At 41.8% G+C, this 25,318-nt stretch overlaps 1 protein-coding gene across 6 annotated transcripts in view; it reads left to right on the top strand.

The window, feature by feature from the left end:
• MEIS1 (Meis homeobox 1) overlaps positions 1 to 25,318 on the top strand; it is a 108,015-nt gene that overhangs the window by 41,724 nt on the left and 40,973 nt on the right. For all 6 annotated transcript variants that reach the window (XM_079333411.1, XM_079333410.1, XM_079333409.1 and 3 more), the window contains exon 8: positions 15,013 to 15,158. In XM_079333411.1, coding sequence (XP_079189537.1) covers positions 15,013 to 15,158 — 146 coding nt within the window. The remainder of the gene's footprint in view (positions 1 to 15,012; positions 15,159 to 25,318) is intronic.

The following is a 25,318-nucleotide window of genomic DNA, read 5'->3' as shown; positions in this document are numbered from 1 at the left end:
AGCCTTTCCATCCTCAGTAATTTTAGAAAGAGCCCTGAAGTCCAGATCTTGCTTAGAAACAGAGATGGGTATATTCAATCTTCATTAGCCATAGTTTCCTTGCTGGAGCATTGCTGCTTGTAAGTTTTTACTGTTCTGTGCAGTATTCAAAGGTAATAGTGCACATATTCTTGTAGTCATCTCAATCCTGAATTTTCCTTTGGGGAGTTTCATTCCCTCCATTGACTGTGAAGGGACTTAGGGAGGATTAATCACCTCGTTCAGACACTTACCTTGGCAGTCTGACTTAAATGCTTAGAGTGAGGAGGGATGAAACTGTGCTAAACCTTGGTGTTCCTTTAGGAAGGAAATGCTTGCCCTTTGTGGAGAAGGAGAGTAAGGTGTTTTGTGCTGCTGAGGATGAGAGGACTGGGTTCAGGTATGGTATGTGTAGGTGAGGCTGTGTCCTCTGCAGCTCCTGAGCACAGTGGTCTGAGCATCTCATGACATTGGTTGTGTTTGCACACCTGCATGGGTAACTGAAGTGTTCAAAAATCTTGGCATTCATAAAAAAATACATGTATGCCCCTTTGGTTTTTTTTGTTTGAATATTATTTGGGGGAGGAGTTAGTATCTGTATTCCCATGCCTAGCTCTCAAGAAGCCAAGATTCCAGCTTTTCCTGACTTCAAGAGGTTGCTTGCTTTATTAGTGCATAGGTGGTTTTGGTTGAAGGTTCTCATATGACTCTGGGAGCTGAGAACTTAAATATAAAACATGATGAATGGGGCTTCTGAAACTGTGTAGCAGTGCTTTGCTCAGCCTCCAGCTCAACATGGTTGAAGTCTTGCATGAGATGAGAGGCTCCATGAGGGAAGCCTTGAAGCAAAACCTGTTGCTGGGTTGAAGTGGTAGGAAATGGCCATATTAATTTTGCTGTGCTCTTTGGGCAAAGGGTCCTTCAGCAGCTGGCACTGCATTTTTCAGAACTTCTCTCTGTTTTTAAAGATAAAATCAGAGTTTAACCTGCTTCTACTCCAAACTAACAAGATGTACATTGGTCCATTTGAGTGTGCACATTCAAAATGGCTCATTTTTCCACTTCATATTTGTAGTCGTATTTGTAGCTATCCTGACTAGCACATGAGGTAGAGAGGTAAGGGGTTAATAATTTTTATGCAGAATAGTGAACTCTTATTTCCATTTTGAAATCCACTTTGGATGCTGTCCTGAAAAATATCTCTGAACTCTCTGCTGTGTCCCCACTGTGCCCCAGAAACGTGGAATTTGGTGAAATTTGGGGCTTGCTGCCTTGGGAGGCTGTGAGTACACAGCCTAAGGATAGTGCTGGAGCTCTGCAGGCACAGAGGGAGGGTGGTTTCCTGGCAGCAGCAGTGTGGGCTTTCATTCAGCACCTTGTCAGCATGCCTTATCTGGGATCTTGGGGGATGGCTCTTGGGGGTAAGCCCAGGGAAGGGAGCTGAGTGAGGTGTTTCCAGGGCTGTCCTGGCAGAGGCTTTCTTTTGAGTCATTCTGATTCCTCTGCAGGAGTCATAACCAGCACAGATACTTGTGGTGCTTTGGAAAGTTGGGCTTTCCAGCATGTTTGTTGACTGCTCTGACGCTTTGACCTCCTCCTTTACAGCTCATGTAATCTTTGGGTGTGCACCTGCCATTTTGAGTCTCTTCTTTCATGCTTTTTAGTGAGGTTCATATGCAGCTTTGAATATGCATGAAGTCTCCTGGGCTGGTAAGGGGTAAGCATAAAGGATAGCTTCCTCATGATCTTACAGGCAACTGCCCTCTCCAGGTCAATATTCCCTTGTTCAGGTCACTGCTGAGATCATATTCATTGCAAGTATGGTGCTTATGTCAAAGTATTTTCCACAGAAACTGTTAAGTATAGGTGAGAACGCTTTTTAGCTGAACTTTGAATTTCAACCCATGATTATAGATGAAAATCTGTCTCCTCATCTGCCTCAGCCACAAATTGCAGGTGCAGCTGGTCAGATGATGGAATTCAGAGTTGCTTTGCATAGAAACCAGCATCATGATTAGCAATGGTTCAGAGGCTGGCATTGGTGACTGCTCAAATGATTTGCAGGTATTTCTGAAAGCCTTTTCCAGTCTCAAGAGAATGCCGGTTTTGGCATCAGTGAGTATTGTTCCAGAATTGTGATGGGAAAGAGTGCAGATCTGTGACTGGTTATTGCTTTTTTGCCTGACAAGCCTTGGTGACCCAGTCTTCAGGTGGAGACACTTGCCTGCAGGTCCTAAGGCATCAGTCATACAGCAAAAGTTGTGTATGGAGGAAGAGAGCAGCTAACACACAGTTGGAAAATTGCACTTGCTCAACATGCAATGAGTTTATTAGAAGAGACTCATTCTGAGTGGAAGAGGGAAATAGTATTTAATAGGATTTATTGGACTGCTTCAGGATAATTTGAATACAGGTTTTCAAGTATTTTCTTTCCTTTTCACACACATCTAAGCATGTCTCTTAACATATATATATATATATATATAAAGCAAAGCTGTCCTGACCTTCATCAGAATAGTCTGCTAGTGTTTTGCCTGCCTTCATCAAATTGCAGTATGAAAGAACCACTCTGATTCATATTTTTAAGGGATGTTATTCTGACCTCAAAAACTGATACTTCCTTAGCCAGTGCCAGAAAGTCCTTTCTGTGGTTGTAGTCCCCATTTTTTCAGCAATTAAGACTCAGGTGGCATCAGAATAACAACTGATTTTAATAGCCACTTTAGCCACCTCCGTTTTTGAGGAGGAAGCATGCAGAGCTTCTGCAGAGCCCAGAGCTCTGCGGCGTGACCTCAAGTGACCAGAATCAAAAACCAGTGCAACTCTTGAACGGAAAGGTCTGCATCATCCAAACTGCCCTGACTCTTGTCCAAGAACACACTGTTTACCTGCTCCTTCCAAACTGGTCAACTTTCTGCAAGGCTGAGATGTGGGTGTTGGGGGATTTTTTTGCTTATCTCAGTGCAGCTTGGCTAGTTTTCACAGAACTGCTCTTCACTAGCTTGTAGATGCATGTTGAGGATTGTGTCTTCTGTTTTGGTGATTGAAGCTGAACATTCCCACTGTTGACCTAAATTTACCACCTCTGTCATGTCTGAAAGTATTTGTATATTCATCTGCAAATGTGCAGGGTGACCACTCCAATCAAAAGCAACAAATCTTACCAGAATGCATCTTGCTGAAGGCAATGTCTGAAAACACATTGCCGTAAGCATGGAGCAGCCAAGCTTCTGTCTGGCCCTTGAGATGTGTACCCAGACCTTAATGAAGGGTGGGGCTTTCCTTATTCCAGTAAATAGATTTTGTTTGGAAAGGTGAGAGGCAGAAAGAGAGAATGTATTTTCACAGTCCTAAATAAAAGGCTATTTATGCCTAATACATTGGCAGAATTATTCCAGAGTAATTCATCCACAAGAAAATATGATCCTTGTGTCACTGCCAAGGTCAGAGAGACCTATGGTAATCTGCAGAGTAAGTTCAGGTCACCCAAGTTAAATCTGCCCAGGGGCTGACTTAGCTCACGCACCACATTTTTTCCATGATTAATTAAAGCAAACATCTTCTATAGATGAAGGCAGGGCTAAAACTGTGGTCAGCTCTCTCCCTGGAGCCAAGGTCTCCTGCTTTTCCGTTCTCCTTTCCAGGTTGTTCCTTTCATTTCCTTTCCATTCTTCTCTTTTCCTGGCATTTACAGGATGCTTAGAAAAGTCTGTCTTTTCCTTTATGAGGCAACCAGTGCCTATAAAACCTTTCTTGATATCTGCCTGGACAGGAAGGACACGGGGACATTGCTGGTGTTTGACCCAGTGCAGCGTTGGCTTCTGTGTGTGTGGTGTGTCCTTGCACATCAGCTGAGAAGCACATCCTGAAAGCTGAGGTGAAAAAGATAGGATGAAGCAGAAATACAGTCCTTGTTAGCCTCAGCTGAGAGGGTGCCATCTGAACAGGATGTTAGGTAGTTATGGAGGTGAAGCTGATGATTTTTTAGGCACTGCGAGCTGCCTCAGGAGGAGACAGATGGAGTGGTGAGCTGGGCAGGTGAGAGTCCTCTTCCATCACTGGTGGGTGGGAAGGGTGAGACAAGGTCCTCAGCCCTTTCAACAAGGATGTGGTTGTTTCATCAGAAAAGCAAGATTCTTCTTCCTTGTGGTCTGTACCTGCTATGGGGAAGTTGATGCCTGTGGTTTCAGCCTGCTAGAACCTGAGGTTTTCTTTAGCTTCCTTGGTTACTCATTCATGTCATTTAAAGAGCATCAAATTACTGAAAGCTTTTACAGTTTTTGCTTTCTACACATTTCTACACAGAAATGTTGCTCTTAGTGATAATGACAAATGCTGTGAGTCGAAAAAGAAGCCAGAAATAATTTTGGCTTACTTCTTGAAGGATGTAAACATTTTGTTTATTTTTTCTGAAGACATGGGTGACTTTTTGCTGTGACCCAGCTCTCCTTTGAGATTTCTGTGGGATTTTGGTTAAACACTCTCATGGAGTAAAAGAGACAAGCTGGAAATTGCTGAGTTAACTCCTTCCTATCCTTTATCCCTCTTTCACCTGGAACTGATGCCATGAGATGTAGTGACATAAATAATCAAATTCTGGGGTGCACCAGAAGCTTGTCCTTTTCCTCCTCTTAGTTTGCCTATTCAAGGTAATTCTAGGCAGGTAATATCTATGAATATATAGTGATGGAAGATGAAAGAGGTAAAAATAAGGTGAACATGTACCTGTAGGTGATATTCAGGGAAAGTTTCTTGATGTCCAGCATTGATCTGACTTTTCTTTTACTTTAATTGTGTGTTTTGGACTCCAACATCTGTTTGTTCCTGGATGATTTGCACTTAGATTTACTGTTTGTTTGTTTGTTTGTTTGTTTGTTTTAATTTGTAAGGAACCCACACCTTAAACTGTAACTGCACTGTAAATCAAACATCAAAACACCAGAAGCTGTGATAGAAAGTCATAGGAAGCCAAAAACATAGCAGTGTCATGAATACATTGAGCTGGAGCCTAAGGGGATATGCTGGCTTAGTAGGACAGAAGTTCCTGAAAGAACTGTCACTGCCTGCATGCCCTGGGTAGGGACCATCAGGATGAGCCTGGTGGCCAATGTGCAGCCACAAGGAGCAGGGTCACCTTCCCATCACTGCTATTTCTCTGAAGGGCTCTCTGAGCCCTCTGAATTTTCAGGCTCTGCATGAGAGCTGGGGTCATGCCAGCCACCTGGATGCACAGAGGCTATACCCTGACCTGCCTCTCAGGGCCACCCCACCTCCCTATCCCCATGGAATATTTAGGGGGAAAGTTTTTGCAGCAGAAGAGGAGTTAGTGGCCTGATCAGCACGGTGATCCCTCTCATCCTGTACAGCTACAGAGTCTGGGCAGAGCAGAGGGCAGCAGGGGCTGTGTGAGTGGCAGCACTGTGCCTGTTTGCTGGCCACACGCATGCAGACCCAATGTCACCATGCCTTCACATTAAAGCCCAACTTCAAGGTTGTTTCTTCCTATTGTTCCTTTCTTAAGTGCCACCCCATCACAGCAGATTTGCTTTCTGTGCTGGGAGAGGAGCAAAGGAAGAATATTTTATGTGAGCTTGGCTCTACCAAATTTATACCTTTTGGCTCCTCACCCCCTTCCCAAGGAGCAGCCTCCCACTGTTGTCTCAGATACTCCAGAGGTATCACCTTTTGCTGGAGGAACAGGAGCAGTGAGGAATGCTCCTTGCTAGATAGCAAGGAGCAGTGGGGAAAAACATTAATTCTATGTATACTCTTGAAAGGTCTGGCAGAGGGATGCATATTTTATAATTCAGGTGATTTTTCTGAGTTCATTGTGTGCATGGTAACAAGTTTTGTCTTTGGGGGCCAAAGCAGGCTGCTTCTGAGCAAACTGGAGAGTGCTAGGACAGGATGAGGGGAGAAAATTCATGGTGTAGTCCAAATGCCATCCATTCTGTTCATGATTGCTAATGTTTCCTATCTCTGCTTAGAAAACAGGAGTATAATTATTTTGGATCCAACTCTTGCCTTGTTCTTGTGAAACCCAGACACTGAAAGATTCATAAGTCCCTGACATTCTGACCCTCTCTGCCCAGTAGTTCAGGCCAGCAGGTACTTTGTCCTCAAAGACAGCCTGTGGAAGTGGTTCTTCTGGGTGGACACAGCCAACCCTCTTCTTTTTGGACTAATACTTCATAACAAATCAAAATTATCTTCCTCTTGCTTTAGGTACGAGGAAATAATTAATTTGTGTCATGAGTTTAAAGCCAGATGTTTTTTCAGTAGCTGCCCAATCAGGATGGCTCAGTGGCTGCAATTTGCTGGAGCAAGTGATCTTTACAAGGCTGTATGATGTGATAGTTGGATTTTAACAATGGCAGTGGAGATGTTGCTACTGTCAAAAGAGGAAAGGTAGATGAGATGGGGGCATTGTATTCTCGTTGCTTTTAGAGCTGCATTTTGCAGTTGCAAGGTAACAATGTATGTCACTGCATGTGGGCAAATAGAGTATATGATGCAGCCGTGACATGCAAAATGAAGTTCAGTGTTAGTTTTCTTTCTTTTGTGTCTTGGTTTTTATTGTCAGTTGGAGTAACTGATGGACTGGGGGCAGGGAATTTTCTTTTTTTACTTTGATGCTACTTTAAAGTGGATGGCAGTAGAAGAAAATACATTGTGTATCCACAAGAGCTTTTTTACTTGACACAAACCACTTGGCAACTTCCATTGGGAAATATCTCATGTGGATTTGGTAGGTCATGAATCCTGACTTGCTAAGCTGCAGCTAGACTAACCTTCTCCTGTTCATTATGGCTGGGTGACTCTGGTGGCATAGGGGGTCCAGCTCTGCAAAAGGGGATTTGGGTAAAACAGTATTTGAACTATAGTTCCTACACTGCAAACTGCAGCTTGGGCCAGCACTGATTGGTCTTGAATTGGCCCAAAGAGAAATGCTTTTGTTTGGTTCAAAAATCCAAAGTATTTTGGCTTGTCTTGCCCAACAGTTTTTGAAAAAAAACAACCAAAACAAAACAAACAAAGACCCAAAAAACAAAAAACTATTTTCAATAGAATAACCTCATTTTGAATTATTTGTACAGTCAAGGTTCTGGCACATATTTTCTGTTGTAAAACTGGAAACCTACAATGTCTTCTCCTCTGGAGCAGGCATGTAGGCAGGGCCCAAGGCAATTTAGCTATGTTTAGGGAAGAAAGCCTACTTAAATGCTCCACATAATAAACTGTTTCTACAGATAACACGTCCCTTAGTTTATACATAATATGCTTCTGATCTTTGCTTTGAGCCTCTTATAGCTGCTGGTGCTCTGTCCAAGAGTCAAGTGTCTTAGGAGCTGGATAAACACAAAGATAGAGCCAGTTGTTAAGAAGCTATAGAGATTTACAGAAGTTTACCTCGTGGCCATTTGGGGCATTAGTTGGGCATATTTCCCCTACAGTGGAGCAGTCCTGTGCTCCTGCTTTACAAGGAAGTCTGATGGAATCCACTGGTGGATTTACCTGTGTCTCAGTCATGTGTAGTTGACTTTTCATGGATAATGCAAGTGGTGGGACTAGCTCTCCTGATGATGTTGGAGAGAATAGGTTTCATAAAAAAGACCTTTGTTTGAACAAAATAGAAGATGGCTGAAAAACAGCTTTCCCTGAGAAGCAGAGTCATCATAGTGGCTTTTAGGTTAGAGAAAAAGAAAACCCCCTGACTTTTTACCATTCTTGGTTAAAGCAGGATGTTTTTCTGTTTAACCAGATACTTTTCTGTAGGGTCTTTGCTTCCAACTGCTCAAAGTAAACTTTTGTTGCTGGCAGCAGAAAGTTGTTTGCTTCCCATACAATGAATTGCTTTCTTTTTAGTATTTCATTCGGCAATGCACAGCTCCAGAAATATGGCACAACTTACCCATAATAATGCAGTTTTCTCAACCTCATTAAGAAGTGTTTCCTGGTGCAAGAGAAAAGGTTTCCTTCATTTCAGCTATAAAAAGTTGCCAAAGATTTGAAAATGAGTAAAATCTGTGGGTTTTCCTCCACTATTTTTCAATGCTGTTTTTACTCTTTGCATAGACAACTGATTTGCTTGTTGCTTGCCTGAAGAGAATTCAAGTCAAAAAAGATGGTTGAGTTCCTAGAGAAAGGTCCTCCTGTCTCTGAAGAACGAATTATAATGATTAAAGAAAAAATTTTGAAAGTTTGTGAAATTCCAGAGTGTAATTTATGCTTTTCCGTGTGAATATTTGTGTAGGATATTTTTGCAACTGTGCCCTTTAGTATCTTGTAAATATGGATACTGTCTGTGACTGACAACTTCCCACTATTTGTCATGGTCTGAATACTTGCATGAAACATGTACTGGATCTCCTTAAGAGATGTGTGCACACCCAGACGTGTGGTATTTGTTCCTTGCTAATGCTCATTTTCAACCTTGTTGTTCCTCATTAACTTTTTATTAAGTATATTTGAGAAGGCTTTCTCCTTAAGGAATATGGGGGAAAAAAAAGGTCCCACATCAACATCGCTCTTCAAATTCTCAAGCTGACATACATCATCATTGTAAATTATTTTTAAGGCATTCTGTAGGCCACTCATTGTGCTGATTGCCATTGGCCTCAGGAGCTCCAGAGTGGCTGCTTCCTCACATCTGACTAACCATGGATCCAAAATAATAGAAAGTGCTTTTCCAATAAGGAAATTTCATAGTTGTTTTTTGAAGTACCTTTTTGCTGGTAGTCTCGTTCTCAGTGCCTTGCTTGGACATTGGCAGATTGAGAGCCATCGGTGGGTTACTGCTATATATGCAATATATGCATGTGTGTTTAAATTTTAAAATAATGTATTTTGGGGAAATATTCTAAACTTATATGCCTTTTGAAGTTAAAACTATGTTTCTCCTCAGTGGATGGGTGCAGCTTGGTTTAGCAGCTGGGCACATACCCACAGACTGTGTCAGTGCCTTCCAGCTCTCTCCTGGCACACCTGAGCACTCAGCCCTGTGCTGCTCAGCTTGCCTCCTCTGCCCCCTTGCTCTAAGGAGGAATGATAATTCCTGAGTAGCAAACTTGTCCTTCAGTACTTGTGGACATGAATAATAGCTGCACTGACTCACACCAGAGTCATTTGTATGCGACTTATTCTCACCACATTCCTGTGCCAACTTGGAGCTGCTTGTGTCAGAAACAAATTGAAAAATATATACATATAAAGAAATTTCTACATTCTTTGATTGCCCAAGACTGTTCAAAGCTGGTGGTCTGAAATGATGATCCTTGTTCTATTTCCTGTGAACAGTATTTCTTTCTTCACAGAAGAACTTGTTGCATCTGTGGGCCTGCTTTTTTTGAGAATTCATAGTTTTGTACCTTATAGGAAAATTTCACACATAAGCCTGGCTTTACTCCACAAAAAGTTGTCGTGGTGGATGTGTAGGTGTCCAGCAAACTGGAGTTTTGTTTCTGTAAGGGATAACATAGGTAAAGCTATGGAAATTACAGTAGTTACTCTAAATTGGTATATGACAGAAAAAAGATTAAGGAAAGCAATTTTGCCACTTACAATCTCTCTAGTACATTATGTTGCTTGGAGCTATTGAATCTTCCTTTCCACTTTCCTGGAAAGGTTAGTAAAGAGATTTTGGTTCCTGCAATAGTTAAAAGAGAAAGGAACCAACAGAGCTGTGGATTGACAGTGAATAGTTAAATATTTGGCTTCAGCAATTTAGGATTTCTCATGCTAGCAGAAGCAGGAATTTGAGGAACTTGTATCTAAATGCTTGCAAAAAAAATTATGATGGAATTATGAAAAAAAAGACACTACTGAAAAGACCATGAACTTTAGGCCATTGTGTTAGGTGTTTCAGTTCATAGCACTGAACACATTATAAATCTAGTACAAAAGTCGACAGTTTTTGCCCAAACAGTGAATATTTAAATTATATTAGCTCATGAAATACAAAAGTAAATGCAAACTGTGAAGTTCTTCTAGGAAGCAGGAACTGTTTTTAACAGGAGACATTTGGACACATACAAATAAGTTGAACATAAGGAGCTTTTAGTCAGTCCACTTAAAAGTTGCTCCAAGCCTTTCCTAGGGCATCTGGGTGCACATCTTTCAATTTTTTTTCCTGTGAACTCCCTAAAGCAGTATTTAGATGTCTCTTTAGAGCTGGACTGTATAAGCTGGAAGTGTTCATGTTGTTTGGTGTACCTCAGCAAATCCAGTGCCTTGCTGTCACCCCAACCCAGAAAATTTGAACAGCAGCCTCCCAAAGCTCTCTCAGGTCTCCTGTCTGAGGAATGGGAAGCAGACTTTTTAGAATAGTCTGGTTTTCTTTGATATAGAAAATACTTGTACTCCAAATGCAGACTTGATAGTAGGACAGGGTTATGTGGAGTGAGAAATAGCCTGTTACATCTGGTGAAGGTAATTTTAGTACAGCTGTATTTGGAGCTTTGATACTGAGGTTTCTGGTGAGTTAAAATCACTTGAGGATGTTAGTTTAAAGAGCTCCATGCAGAGGCATGGATTTTGTAGTCAAGCAAAAGGCAGTAGTTTTTAGGACATCTGAATTTCCCAGTCTTTTAGAAACCTCCATGACTTGGGATTGGGAATATTGATGTCATGTCTGGGCAGCCTTGATGGTTGAGGTTTGAGAGCAGGTTTGGGAGCTGGGGTGGCTGAAAGTTGCCCAACTGTGCCACACTGCCAGACTTTCCAGTGTCGCAGGATGATGACATTTAATTTGGGTTTGGTGTGGGAGTGAGGGAGACTTTGAATCATCAGTAAACTCCTGCCATGACCATGGCTGCTGAAGGCAAGTGCCTCTGCCAAGTTGCTCTCCAGAAGCACCTATTTTGTCAACAAGGGTTTATAACATATCACCCAGGACAAAGAGAGCAATACCCACTTGAGGGCTGCTGTAAGGTCGCTTGCCCTTTGCTGCTTCTGCCTCTGATTTTTGGGGGAGCGGGAGGGGAAGTCGTAAGGGGCAGTGACAGCGGAGAGGGGAACGCAGTGGGAGGGGCCCCTGCTGGCATGGCCAGTCTGAGCCATTCAGCAGACTGAATACGATAAATGCTGCTTTATGCTTTCGTGAAAGGAACAAGATAGCACAGCCTAAATGCCTGGGTGTGCTTAAATAGGCAACTCTGGGATGCTGGAGTTGAGGGCGTTTGAAATGTGAGCTCCCCAACAGCCAGGGAGCTGCCACAGGTCACCTGCCTTGCTCCATGGGGACTGCCCCAGGTCTGGCAAGAAATTGTCCACGGACGAATTGTAGTACAAATGCCTCTCTTTGTTGGTTGGCCTCTTTCACTAGACCATGGCCTATAAAAAATTGTGTAAAAACAATTCTTAAATATTATTTGAAAGGGCAAGCGGCCATGCTGAAAGGTTTGACAGTTTGACATATAGCGCCTGGTTCTGCTCGCCAGGGAATGGGCGTGCGGAGTCCGGGCTCTCCTTCTGCTCCTTACAGGCTCTGCATTTGTTTTTTTTTTTTTTTAAATAGCATCTAGTTGCTGTGCAGAGTTGCTGTGCTCCCAGCAATTTGACAGGCAACGAGTCTGCTTCAGTGATCTTAAATCCTTTTAGACTAATTTGCGAGCGAGCAGAAAAACAGCTAGCACCTTCGGATCCAGCACTCAAAACCAGGGAATCAGGTATTGCCAATTAAAGTGCCATTTCCAACCATCATATCAAGACAGATTACTTGCAGTTCCTCTGATAATGTCATGCCATGCCTAAAGAGAAAGTGAGACAGAGTTTCTCCATGGACAAAGGGTCTTCATGGACCGAGCTGATGGTGAGCAGTGCAGAGGAAGCTTGATGAGGATCATGCACACACCCATGCATATGTGCAGCATAAAGGCAAACGGTGCGCCCGCTTCGACCCCAAATAGCCATGGGCCATCCTGAAGAGCCTGTGGCCCCTCAGTCACTGGCCTACTAGTTAATTGCCACACGGACTTCGTGACACATGGGCAGATAATATGACATTTTCGGTTTCTGTCACTAGCAAACGCCACAGCGTTGCTTGCACTAGTTGCTAAGAAGCTGTCAGAAACCATTAGCAGCTGGCTAAAGTTGCCCTATGGCATTTCCTCATGGCATCAGCAAAACAAGCATAAATCACCCAGCGGAGCCTCCCGCTATACTAATGAGGCTGTAAGCTTGTTTATGGACTAGCATCATTTCTATGATTATTTCCACCTTTTCAGTTCGCCTTCATTTGGCGACAGGAGAAGTCAACTTAAGGAACAGAGTTGCCCCCGACATTTTACAAATGCAGTTCGTAGCTGCTACCGTGTGGCTGGTCAGTGGTGCTTCAAGTTTGTTTGGTGATCTTTAAAAGGAGGAAAAGAGAGGGAAAAAAGAAAAGGAGGGGGGAATCTCTGGAGACCTCACAGAGGTGAGTGTATCGAGTTGCAAAGTAGATGGAAATACTAAAATCCACAATTGACCATTTAGACTTCTCTCTGTGGTTTCAGTCTTTATGGGATCAATTTTCCATTTAAAAAAAGTGGAAGAGGTTAAACAATTTACAGAAGTCTACTGAAGCATTTGCTCCGAGGATAACCGGGCGCTTTCTTATCCTCTCCCTGCTTTTCACTTTCTCCAACTTGTGTCGGTCGAGGCCAGGGTTTATTGTTTTAGGCTTTTCTGAACATACACCAGTATTTACACTGGATTGAAAGCATTTGCTTCCAATGAAAATCTTGTCTTAGATTACAGCCCAGCAGTGTAATTTCCCTCCCAGATGGGAGTAAAGTAGCAGTATTTGCCTAAAAACAGTAGGAAGAACAAACTGTGCATTAAGCCAAGGCTGTTTTTGGCTTGAGCTAATGATGTAACAGAAACCTTTTATTTGGGATAGGTCACTGCCCGGGATTGAAGGAGGTGATCTGGCTCGCGCTTGAAAGGTTTCTCCATTGTATCTACATAAGTCTTCACTTAAAAAATCCTGTTCCTAATGCTTCTGCTTTCATACAGGAGAAATAAACAGGAAAGGTTCTGGGGAGTGTTATAGGTGGAATGCAGAAAGCTTTTCCTCCCCTAATGGAGGATATAATTCAGGTGCCCTGGAGGCATGCTTTCAGGAATTCTCTTGCCCGAGGTAATGGGAAGCTAAGGCTGCTTGAAGGCCTTGATTATCTATTGATGCACAAAGCTGGAAAAAAAGTCATCTCCCTTGGATTATAGTAGATATTTCCATAAATTATCAATGAGTCCTCCTCCCGTCAGGCATGAGGCAATGCCTGCTAAATTAATCTGAAGGGGGTTTGAAATGAGTATATTTTTTTTAAAAAGGGGTGGGGGGAGAGGGTGGGTGGACGATGGCAGGGAGGTGGTGAAAGGCAGTGTCATTAGGTTAGAAGCTTTTCATTTTTAATCAATGAATGCGTAATACTTTTCCTTGTTTGCCTCTTGCAGACAGAAAGTAGATTAGCCCATGGAATTTTAAATGCTGTTGAGTTGTTTCCTTTGCTCATGTTTCTTTTATGAATTATTATTTTATATGGTGAATTGCTTCTCTGTATAAAAGCCCTTTTTTACATACTGGGCTTTCAAAGAATTTGTTGGATATCTAATTTCTTCATAAAAATCTTGTGTTTGTCTGTAACTATCCAAGGTTACAGTTTCATCAAAGACACAGGCCAAGTCATAAGAACAATTATAAATTTGCCACGGTCAGTAGCATGCTAAGAATATAACACTAATAATAGTGCTTTGCTGCTTTTTTTTTTTTTTTTTTTTTTTTTTTTGTGCTGAAAGCTGTTAAACAACTCATAATTATGACAGTCTGCATCCCTTTTAAAAAATATATTCTATTTTTGTCCCTAACGGAGATAGTTTGTATTCACCCAAATTGAGATTACTTTCTTCATCATTCTTGCCCAGGGGTGCAAAAAACACTTGCCTAATAACATCACAACTCCATGTTACTGCAAATACAGTGTCTTTGGAAGCAAGGATATGTTTTTCAGTCCACATGCATTCAATGCAAAACTTATTTGCTCTGTAGGCTTGTTTTAAACTTCTTTCAGTGTTTGCAACAAAAATTGCATGCAGACTTCTAGGCACTGCAACTTTTGTTTTCCCTTGGCCTCTAACCCATCAGCCCAGACCCAAGCAGGCTGCTACACAGTGGGATCCTCCCACAGATGTGTTGCTAATGTGATGAGAACTGTCTGAGACCTTCTCTGCGCTAAGGAAATTCATTCTGGATCAGTGGTTGTTTCACAGAAGCAGACACCTATTACAAATACGGCACACTGGCACAAAGCAGGGTATTAATTCCTAATGGTGTATGTCAAATTGGTGCCTACTTATCCCCTTCTGAATTTCTTTTGGCTGGGACTGGGAAGAGGGGAGCCAGTTAGCTACCCACCTCCCATCAAAGAATCAGAGGAAGTTAAAAATCTGTAGAAGGCTTAACATAAGCAATGCTTCAATCATCTGTTTTTTTTTCTAAATTTGCCGAGTGAATATGATGTTGCAAGAGAGCTGCATTCCCTGCACTTTTCACACCCCAGGGTGGGACGATGCCCTCAGCTTCACAGGTCATGATCCCATCCCAGAACACCATTGATACTTTCCTAATTGTCAACTTTGCCAAAGTAACTGATTGGGATAAATCTTTGGGAAGTGACCTAGTGTGAAGAAGAGCCAGCATTTCCACCTTTGCAAGTTGGATCCTTGCAATTTTTTTTTTAATAATTTATAAGCGCTTTTTGTTCTGGGTTACGATGGCAGAGATGGCCACACTGTCCTTCAAGACAAATCAGAATGGGGCCAACACATTTCTGAGCCCCTCCCTCTCCCCATGTCTCTCTCCCCTCTACCCCCATCCCCTCAACCCCTGGTGAATTACGGTGTTAAAGAATTTATACCTCATTTAAATATTCATGCAGTTTATACCCAAAGCCAGGCTTCGGCTGAAGTATATAAAGGTAGCATAAGTCAAAATTTGATTCACTATATTTACAGGTGACGGCTTGGACAACAGTGTAGCTTCCCCCAGCACAGGTGATGATGATGATCCAGATAAGGACAAAAAGCGACATAAAAAGCGTGGCATCTTTCCCAAAGTAGCCACAAATATCATGAGGGCATGGCTGTTCCAGCATCTAACAGTAAGTGAACTCTAGATCACATATGCAAAATAAAACATGGATAATGTCATAGTTGTAGTAGTCATAGAAAGCAAAAAATACGTATGATGTTGCTGCCAGGCAGTAGAGGGGCTTTTCCGAGCAGAGTTGTTGTTGTTGCTTCATTTGTTAGACGCCAGGGGAAGATCACAGAGCGTATGTTTTTATGGTATGGGGTTTTTTTTGTGTGTGTGTGTTGTTTTTAGATTTGTTTGTTTGTTTGAGACACAGTTGTTAACAGGACATCACTGCCAAATGTGGTTTTTCCTTAAAGCTGATATGAATATAACCTCGCAGAGCTGTCCTGCTTTGCAGTGGGAATCGCTGTTGGAGCACAGAGCAGCGTTTGGCCCCTGGTTCTGTGCTCCAGAGAACTGCAGAAAACAATTGGGGAGATTAAAAAACAAAGCTGAAAGCAAACAAAGACCTTATTCAGATGTTTGTCAGAGATCATCAGAAGCTTCATGATGAAAGGTCTGAATGTATCTGGTTTAATAGCAAAGTATAATTTTTTTCTTTGAGACGTTCTCATTCCCAGAGTGTAAGTTACCCCTGTGTTTAATGTTAGGAAGTGGTGGGGGTATGCACAGTTATTTCTGTTACCACAGCTACCTGCATGGGGTTTTTATTCCTGGGATTAGAAATCAAAGCTCTGTACAGGTGTGTAGAGTTAAGCTGGATGCTGGAGCTGCTTTCAAGGCTTTATAATATGTACCACATCTTCTAACATTAGCATTTAGAAAAGTATTCCTAATGGCACTGTCCTTCTTCATCAAATTGTGGTCATATGTCACTGTGTTTTTATCCACTGTGGGGATCTGGGCTTTGAGCCCCAGGTTTTTTGCCTCAGCCTTTCTGTGCCAGGAGGATAAGGGTCAGGCAAGGGTTGCTGGGGTGTCTGCAGGTGGTAGTGAAGAAGGGCTCTTTCCTCTAGCCCCAGTAGCTGACTCTTTCCTCTGCCTGTAGCTAGGGTCAGGATGAAACTAGAAGCTGGCCAGCTTGCCCAGCCTGGTGGGAACTCTGCCAAGGATATGCTCGTAAAGCAGGGGAAATGCTCATGCACATCACCCCTCCATCCCCTGCTGAGCCAAGAAACCAGATATCTGCCATGACTCTTGTCAGCACGGGGATCAGGCAGGGAATCCTGTCCTGTGCAGTCCTGGGTTGCTATGAATGAACCTTCATGTTGGAGCCCTATTCCTTGGAGGCCAGAGAGGGCCTCAGATGTCTCCAGGTTAATCTCTCTCTCTGGCAGACTCCATGCCAGCCATGCCCCAGCTTTGCCAGGTCATTAGCCCTATCTGGTGTGTTCTCACTTCCAGAGGCTGAGGTCCCTTTGGTGTTCATGGCTCCCCCTTTGTAGGTCCTCACCCAAGATGAGTTGACACCTGGCATCTCTCTGCAGGTAGATGTGAGGTTAAGGACATCCACCCCCAAAACAGTTCATGGGTGCTGTGCCAGCAGCAGTGCTCACACCAGCTTAATGCACCTCCTTAAGTTCAGTCGTCAGGGGAGGCCCTGGAAGCTCAGCAGTCAGGACAAGGCACACCAGGGAACACTGAATAACTGCATGTCAGCTCCTGTAGTTTCCAGTGAGGAATTGCAAATTAAGTGGTAGAAATATTTTTTTCCTGAAAGTGGCCTGTTGCTGTGTTTGTGCTAGTAAATAAACCATCATCCAAATCTGAGTACAAGAACAGAAAGGTTAATCCTGGCAAAATGTTTGAGCAGTGTTCATCACACTCTTAGCCTGGACTGGGGATGCCCCCTCCAAATGCCTTCCTGGGAATATGGCAGAAGGCTGCAGGGTGTCTCTAAAAAAGCCTTTGTGGTGGGAGCCACCCTGTGTAGAGCATTTAACTGCATGAGCTTGACCTGACCCTGTAGCTAATTCCATGCTTAGTCTCAGGACCAGAGAACAGACTGGACAGACCCCCTCACTGTTTCCCCTTGGTTAGGTGCAGAGTTTTAGTGGCTTTTCGCTCTTCTCCTGTGTGGTAATAGTGTTCAAAAGAGGAGAGTGCCTGCTGAGCTTGCTGCAGGGCTCCTTGCAGTCCCTAGGAGACAATATCTGGACATCTGCTTGTAAGGTAGTCTCTGATTCTGGAAGACTCAAACACAGAAAGAACCTTCCCCCCAGGACTTTTGTAATGCTGCATTTTCTACCTTGTAGCACTGAGCTAAAGCTTGCTTTAAAAATCCACCATCTCCTATGCAGAGCCAGCCCAGCCATGCAATTTTTTTGCAGAACAGCTTTCTCCTCTCCTGGAAGCAGGATAGATCCAGGCAGGACCTTGAGACAGGGCCTAGCTAGGATCTTGGACAGTCTTCTCAAATTAAAACATGTCTAGAGAGCACTGTAGCCTCTTCCAAGTGCTAGAGCATCACAGCATGTTTACAGGCTGCTTGGGGTGCTGTCCTGGCTGCAAAACAAGCCAAAACAAACCCAGGCCCAAATAATGGCTGTGATCAGAACTGAGGAGTAGTGGGGGGAGAGACTGAAGGAATTACAACTCCTGTTCATTTTTGAGGGCATCTGGGCTTCATGGCTGCTCTTATAACACTGCTCAGTGGTATTGTGATGTCCTTGCTGCAGGAGGGAGATCATCCTGAGAAAACTAGAGATCCCACACGGTTTTATTTATTTATTTATTTATTTATTTATTTATTTATCCGTGGATTTGGTCTTTTGTAGGGTGAGCACAAGGTCCTCTCTAACGTGGGAGGTGAGGAATGGCAGAGAGGTGGTTCTGTTCAGGCAGGGGATATGTCATGACTGGTGATACTTGCCTTTTGCCCCCAGCATTTCACCTGCCCTCACTTCACCATCTGAAAATGGCAGAGAAGAAATCAGCAGTTAAGTGCAAAATCCAACATCCCCTTGACCACTGGTACTTCCTAATTGGGGTGTTAGTTTGGAATCCTCCTTTTCAAAAGTAATTGTTTTTTTCACGGTTGTTACATTAATACACATCAGTGGTATGGAATTAAATAAAATAGACAGTGATTGCTGTGTCTGTCATACTAATGATTATTGGTTGGAAAGACCTAAAATAAATACAGTCTTCCAAAAGTGAATAGGTTGGGTTAATTCATTCCTTTTATGCAGTTATTCCATCTCCAAGAGCTTTAAGTCTTCCTCTGTGTACTGACTTCATTTCCGAAGGTTTGTCCCCTAGTTCTTGTTTCACGCTTAGGAGGAAATTCATTTTTTTCTCTCCGGATGCTGAAGTGTTTGGGCAGTGGCTCCCACTCAGTATCAGGCTCCAGCCTGCCCCCCCTTTCCCCCTCAGTATTTTGACTGATGTGCAGAGCCAACTTGACATATGCCCAAAGGGTAGGCAAGCGCTGTCCTCTGCAGATGCAGGCAGTATGCTCTGCAGATTTTTAAGGGATAAATCAGGGGATAAATTCATCCAATTTGCCTTTTTTTTTTTCCCCTCTTGGAATAATAGCAGCAAAAACATTCAGCTAAAACAATTGCAAAAGTGCTGACCAGACTCACGCTTAGGACTTTGCAGGATATTTTTTTTAACTGTTTGCTGTTCTGATTTAATTTTGATTAAACATATGGGTTGGATGGAAGAGCTGCTCAGGTGGGCTGTTAGTTGGGAAAAATGTAGTTGTGGAGCTTGTCAAATTTTTTCATGGTAGCTTGTGACACCATCTGGCAAATTTGGAGGTTTATGAAATCTGTTTTTAGGATTTTGCTATAAATTTGAGATGGAAGCCTGTTACTATCTGGAATAAATGGAAAAAAAAAAAAGAATTTGGTGAAGAGCTGGTAAAGTTGAGTCAAAATTGAGAAGAGGCTTGAGGGGGTGCTATCAATGAGCATCAAATGCCACAGCAAGCTCTGGAGGAGAGACTGGGGCAAACCAGTTCTGTGCTGGTGCTTCTCTTCAGAAAATCACCCTAAGGATAATTTCAGGGTGTGTTGCAGTCCAGAAATGTTTTGCAGGCCTTTTAGACTTCTAAAACTTAAATTTTTTTTTTTTTTATTATTATTTAACATTCAGGGTTCATCTCTAGCCCCAAATTTTTCAAACATAACTCCTCACTGTAATATACTTCCCTCAACAGGAATTCTGAAATAAGGGAAAAGCTTGGGGCAAGGGGAAGGGAATTAAAAAATAATCTTGCTTACAGTTAAATCTGTAAATTTAATTGTGGCAACAGGGTTAGTTTCTATTTCAACCCATCCTAGGCTTTTGTCCCAGCAATGGCATTATTGATATAAATTGGGGTTTGGAATAGATATAAATCCCTTTTTGTACAAAACTATGGGAAGGGAGTTTGTGGGGTGTCATTTCAAGTGTTTTTTTTTTCACTCATGAATACTCTGCATCCTTTAAATCCAGCTTAATTTAAAATATTGGGATTCAAACCTCATTTTGGGGATTATACAATGTAATTGGTTTGTTATATGATGAGTATTTGATGATCTTCACGTTCATCATCTAATCAGGCAAAAAAAGCCATAAAATTATAATCCCAAAAGATGTTTAATAACAATTTAAACTATTGAAGGCTTTATTTAAGCACATTAGGGGATTATAAACTACTCTCTTTTAATGGTGCCAAGAGGTAGATTCAAGGACTTCAAACACCTTTTAAAAAACAAATTGCCACGATTTAAAAAAATGAATGGGCTGAGGATTTCTTTCATGTAAATCCCATAATTTAATCATTATTTTTGACTGCTTTTAAAACAATTTCCTTAAGAGGTTAAATCTTACTGAAAGGGGAGACTAAGCAGAAAGTAAAAGATATAGCCGAAAGATGTTGACTTTAAAGTGAAAGGATGTTTTTCTATTATGTATTTGGATTTTTAACCTTTACTGAGTACTTGATGCCATGATATGAAACAAGAAAATGTCAAATAAGCAGTATGCTATCTATTTATTAAAGCTGTTATTTATAAAAGAATTTATTGGAAGTAGATATTTTTAATCAAGCTGAGAAAAATAGTCCCCATTGCTTTAAGGATGCTGTTGTGATAGAAAACTTAAACCATTTAATTCTGTGAGTTTTCTTTTTATATTAATATTTTACTGGCTAGCAATTCTTTCAAGTTAAAACAAGTTGATTTCATGTCTTTTCTCATCCCTCCATAGTTATGAGATTTTGCCTTGGGAGAAGCATGGGGTTAATTTGGCTGCCTGCCCCTACTCCATACAGGATGCTTGCCTGGCTTTCAAAAGGAGTATAGTGAAAGGGTAGGTGGGTACAAAACTAGAGTACTGAAAATATGGAAAGGGGAAAATACTTGGCTAAACCAAGTTTTCTTTGTTCTCCTTTTGAGAGATTTGGAAGCATTAAAACAATGCTTCCCTTCCTTCTCCCCCCCTCCAAAAAAGAAAAAAAAAAAAAAAACCAAGAAAAAAAAAGAAGTGCAACTTGCAGTGAGTCTCCATCCTGCACCAATTGGTTCTTGCTCTGCAAAATGCCAGAGGGCTCCTGGAGCTCATCTGCTAACAGGGGTCAGATTTCCATCCACTCGGCTTGGAATGGGTGGGGGTGTCCTCCCACTTTATCCCAAATACACAAGTCTCCTCTTTCACTTGATTTTATTGTGGACAAAGCTGTAAAAAGCTTTCTTCCACATCTGCAAGACTTCTCAATGCCAGCTGTCCCAAATTCCTGGGAAAAGCCAGGCTTTTTAGCTTGCCTTGAGTCATCCATGCACCACTATCCCCTTGACTAGGGAGGTGGGAGCCAGGGCTTTTCCTGCTCCTGGCAGCAGGAAGACCTGTCAGAACATCCCATTTATCACAGGTGGTGCAAATAACCCAATGGGGGTCCTCAGCTCCCTTCTGCTGGTGACAGAAAATGGGAAGTGTTGTTATGGGAGAAGATGATTATTCTGGGACTCTGTCCCAATTGAGTTGGGAGCTCCAAAAAGGAGGACAAAGAGGATTTAGGTAACTGTGTTTGAATTAACTTCTTAACCCTTCAGAGTTTTAAGGAGGACAGTGACTGTTAAAACCTCCAGCATTTTCTTTAATTGTCCTCAAATCTGTGGCCTTGACCTGCTGTCCAACTTTCAAGGTTTGGTCCATTTTCTATCATGAGGGAAATGTTGCCATTTTGAAAGAAAACTGTTGGGTTTTGGGTGATATCCTTGGCAATGCTGCTGTTGCTCCAGTTTCATGATTTCTTGGAAAGACCATGTTTCATGCACTGTCTCCTAGATTATTTAAGTTGTCAGTGTAAAGCTGTCCTGCAAAACTTTCATTTTAGAACAGAAAGGCAAAATAGAGGATGCTTTAGTGAGTTAGTTCAAGGAAAACAGATTATTTAGTTAGGCTCTTCTCACATTCAGAAGTGTGGTGTAGTTACAGCATCCTTTTTTTTAACACCTGTGATTAAGCTGCATTTGTATTGAAGACAGCCATAATGTCTTAAACTAAAGGGTGTGCAACATCTCATAGGGGCTCCTCACAGGTCTTGGGAATAGCAGTGATCCTGGGAAGTATTTTGGTTGAAATCAGAAGGTAGCCAATAACCTGAGCCAACAAGATTTGAGAGAGGGGGAGAGAGAGAGAGAGTGTCTGTCTATTCCCAAAGGTCTAGCCTACCTTTTTCTCAATTTCCCACAGTGTCTAGCTTGGAGGCACTATTGTGCCAATTTGGAAGCCACTAGCACATTAAAGAATTTGAATTATTTTGAAGTTGCTGAAACACATTAGTATTTAGACACTAGCAGAATTTCACATCTGAGTAGAAGCAAGGGAATACTGAAAAGTTGAAACATGATAAACATTAATTCAGATGCTAAATTACACTTGCTCTGGTTGTACTAGAACTCCTTTTGTTTGCATAAATATTCTCGGAAATGAGTTTACCAGAAAGAATGTTTGCAGTAATAAGAATTTTTAAGTCAGCAGAAGATGCTTTGCTTTCTTCTCCACCCTCTCCTTTCTTTTATATTTGCAGCTGTGATACTTTGCGTGTGCAGCTTCATTTTTGAAATTAGCCTCCTCCAGTCAAGACATGGCAATGTGTTACATGATGCATTGTCTTTCTGCAGTCAAAGTAGACATACAAAATTCAAGTATCACCTTTGGAAGGGGGAGAGAGGGGGAGGCAAAAAGTTTGATCACCAACTTTTAAATCTGAAAGTATCCATGGAAATATTTTGGCTATTAGTTTACAATATGAAGTGCATTAAAAGCAGCAACAGTATCTTGGCAAGCAGTGGGTGAGCAGGAAATGAGGATAAATTAATGGGCTTGGTTGTTCATTATTAGTTGTTTATTTAGCTTGTCCTCTAACACAGTTGCTACAAAAGAGCCTATGTTGATTCTCAGATATGCTTATGTATGTAAGTGCCAGTGTTAATTTTTTGTTGGAAATCTAACTCCTGAAGCAGTCTCACAGCATGCCAGTGTGCTAGCAAATGACTTAATCAGATCAGGTAAAGTGCCAAAATATGAGGCACCAAACCAGTTGGGCGCATATCTGATGAGATGTGTTAATCTGTGGTGTAAGATAAGCTGCCTTTCAAATAGGGTCACATTTGGATGTGGTACATCAAGTTGTGTAAGATGCATTCCCTTGATCTGGCATACACTATCCTACATCTGTTTGCATGAACTTAACCCTTTTCTGGATAAAATAAAGCAGTGGTATTGTGGTGAGTATAGTCTGTTTGTTGCTTCAAGACAGGCATGAGAGGTGACTTGGTTTCCTACCCATTTTAATAAAAGAGTTTTGTTTCCCTTTTCCTATATTCCTTCAGCTACACAGAATCTGCACTGCTACAGCTTAATGCTTTTTCTCATTGCATTTATTCAAGAGGCTCTAATTCCTAATATTAAGTACTTATGTTTACTGTCTGGCCATCAAAATTGCCCAGAGAAAAATTTTCCTTTGGAAGAGAAACTTTTTTGGTGGTGTAAGTTAAAATTTTCCATGGGTAATGCCATTCTTTCCAACAAAATACTCAGCTGAAAATCCAATTTTCAATATTCATAGAGTCATTATTAATGGAACAAATGTATTCATAGAATTGTTAAGGTTGGAAAAGACTTTATAAGATCATCAAGTCCAACCAATCTTGTCTTATTGATGAGTCATCATTGTACTTCCAGCTCCTCAACCTGTAAGCTACAGCAGTGCTAAATATATGTGTAGAGAGAAGGTAAGTAGGCAGAAAAGAGTTTAAGTTAATATGTAGTTATCTAATTTACCTTGCCTTTTGCATCATTGCCTGATTTAGACCCAGAGTATTTAGTGGAGTGCTCGTTTCACTTCAGTGGTGGGTCATCATTTTAATAAGGCAAGGTCCAGGAGCCTTACCACTTCATATTTTGCTTTATGAAGCAGAAATTTCTGCCCAGAAAATACTTCTCAGATTTTAAATATAGCATTAATATTCTTTTCTTGGCTACTGGTTGGCCCTTTGTAATCCAACCTGTACAGCATTAAACATTTGGAAGCACTTTTAAAAACAACCTAACCACAAAAAAAACTTATTCTTACAATGCATCCTCTGTCCCACTGATCCAAAAAGCAAGGTAGTCATGTTAGTGACACTAAAGTGGTCTCTTGAGTAAAACCAAGGGGCTACTCATGATAGAAAGATGTTTTCCAAGAGCTGTTTTTGAACTCAGAAAGAAAATGGTGGGACTTTGCCTTGGGTGCCTTGCTCTGTTGATTGTTCCAAAGTCAGCTTTGAAGTGAAAGTCTTCTTCCTAGGTTGTCCTTATTCATGTCAGGCAGAGCCTTTGGGATTCTTGATGATATTTTTGGAAAGGTAAATGCCATATTAGACAATCTGGCTAGTTGATAGATTCATTGGCAGAACTCCGTTTATCTGCCGTGGATTTCGTGCTGATCCAGGAACTGCATTGGGCTTGTGTGGGAGCAGCAAAGAGGATAAACCCTTGATTTCATTGCTGAAACCTGAGCATGGGTCTGTCAGTGCAGCAGGTTCCAAACCCCAGAGGGCTGTAAGCTGCAGTTGGGGTCGGAACAATTTCGGTGCTGGTAATAACCCAAACCTTAGGATTCTTATGAATAAAATTCAATTTTAGTAATGTTTTCATAAACAGCAGTAATAGTGGCATTTTAGTAAACAGTGGCACTACTTGCATCAAAATTGCACCACATTGGCTTTTAAATTTCTCCACCTGTCTGTATGAATAGGATTTTCAATGCTGAGGCACACAGACAGCTGCTACTAATGTCTTTTTTTTTTCTCCATGGTAGATAGTGTTGGCAAATCTGCAGCCATCAAGGCTGGTTTCTGATATAAAATGGTACCTGACCTACTGGCTTTAGTGCTACAAAAGGAGCAGCTTTAATTACTAATGGTCGTGTTTTAGTTTTGTACTTGTTGATGTACAAAGTGTCATTTTAGAGCAGTGTAACCTCTGGTTCACTTCCACCAGCAATGGTACACTGGCTGCAATTATTTTCAAAATAATTTGTGTTCCTTGGTGGCAGCTTGCAATCCTGCCTTGTTGTCTCTCAGATAATTTGCAGGGTCTGGTCCTGGTCCTGTGCCCCCAAGTCTCAGTGGTACCCCACACTTTGAAGGGCAGTCCTGATGAAAGCGAAATTGTGCTTACAAATCCCACTTGATTTATTTCTAGGACTGTTCCCTCCCTTGCATAGGTGGGTGTAATACCCAGAAATTCATGGAATCAGTTTTGTCCTGTAATGGAGACAGAGTCAGGGCACGCTGCCTCACTTCCCAGTCAGGAACAAAAGGATAAGGCTGATGCACTGCCTGGTGCTGTTTTGCTGGGTTGAGTTTGGTCAGAATGATCCAGTTACCAGCCTCATGCCAGGCCTTAAAAGGGTTAAAGATGTTAATGGTGCTGTTAAAAATCCAGCTTGCCAATGAGCTATTTTGTGCAAATGGTATAAATATAAGATACACTTGTCTGGCTCATTTGCAAGCATTCTTTTTGACTTCTTTCACACAACTGGTGTTTTTGTGTTTAATTTAACAAGAAATGAGTAGTAAATGAAAGCTGCTGCCTGAAATCCCACTGTGAGCGTGTTTTGCACTTGGCTCCCTAGTGAAAAGGCAATTTGTGAAATTATGTGATAGAGTAATTAGATGAAGCCGGGGCTTCTGATTGTTGCCATGCTTATGTGGTAAAGGTTTGCTGGGGAAAAAAAAATAA

Source organism: Erithacus rubecula (genome assembly GCF_903797595.1).
Source record: "Erithacus rubecula genome assembly, chromosome: 2".
Taxonomy (NCBI): domain Eukaryota; kingdom Metazoa; phylum Chordata; class Aves; order Passeriformes; family Muscicapidae; genus Erithacus; species Erithacus rubecula.
Note: the sequence above shows the minus strand (reverse complement) of the source record. Positions and strands in the feature narration are given on the sequence as shown.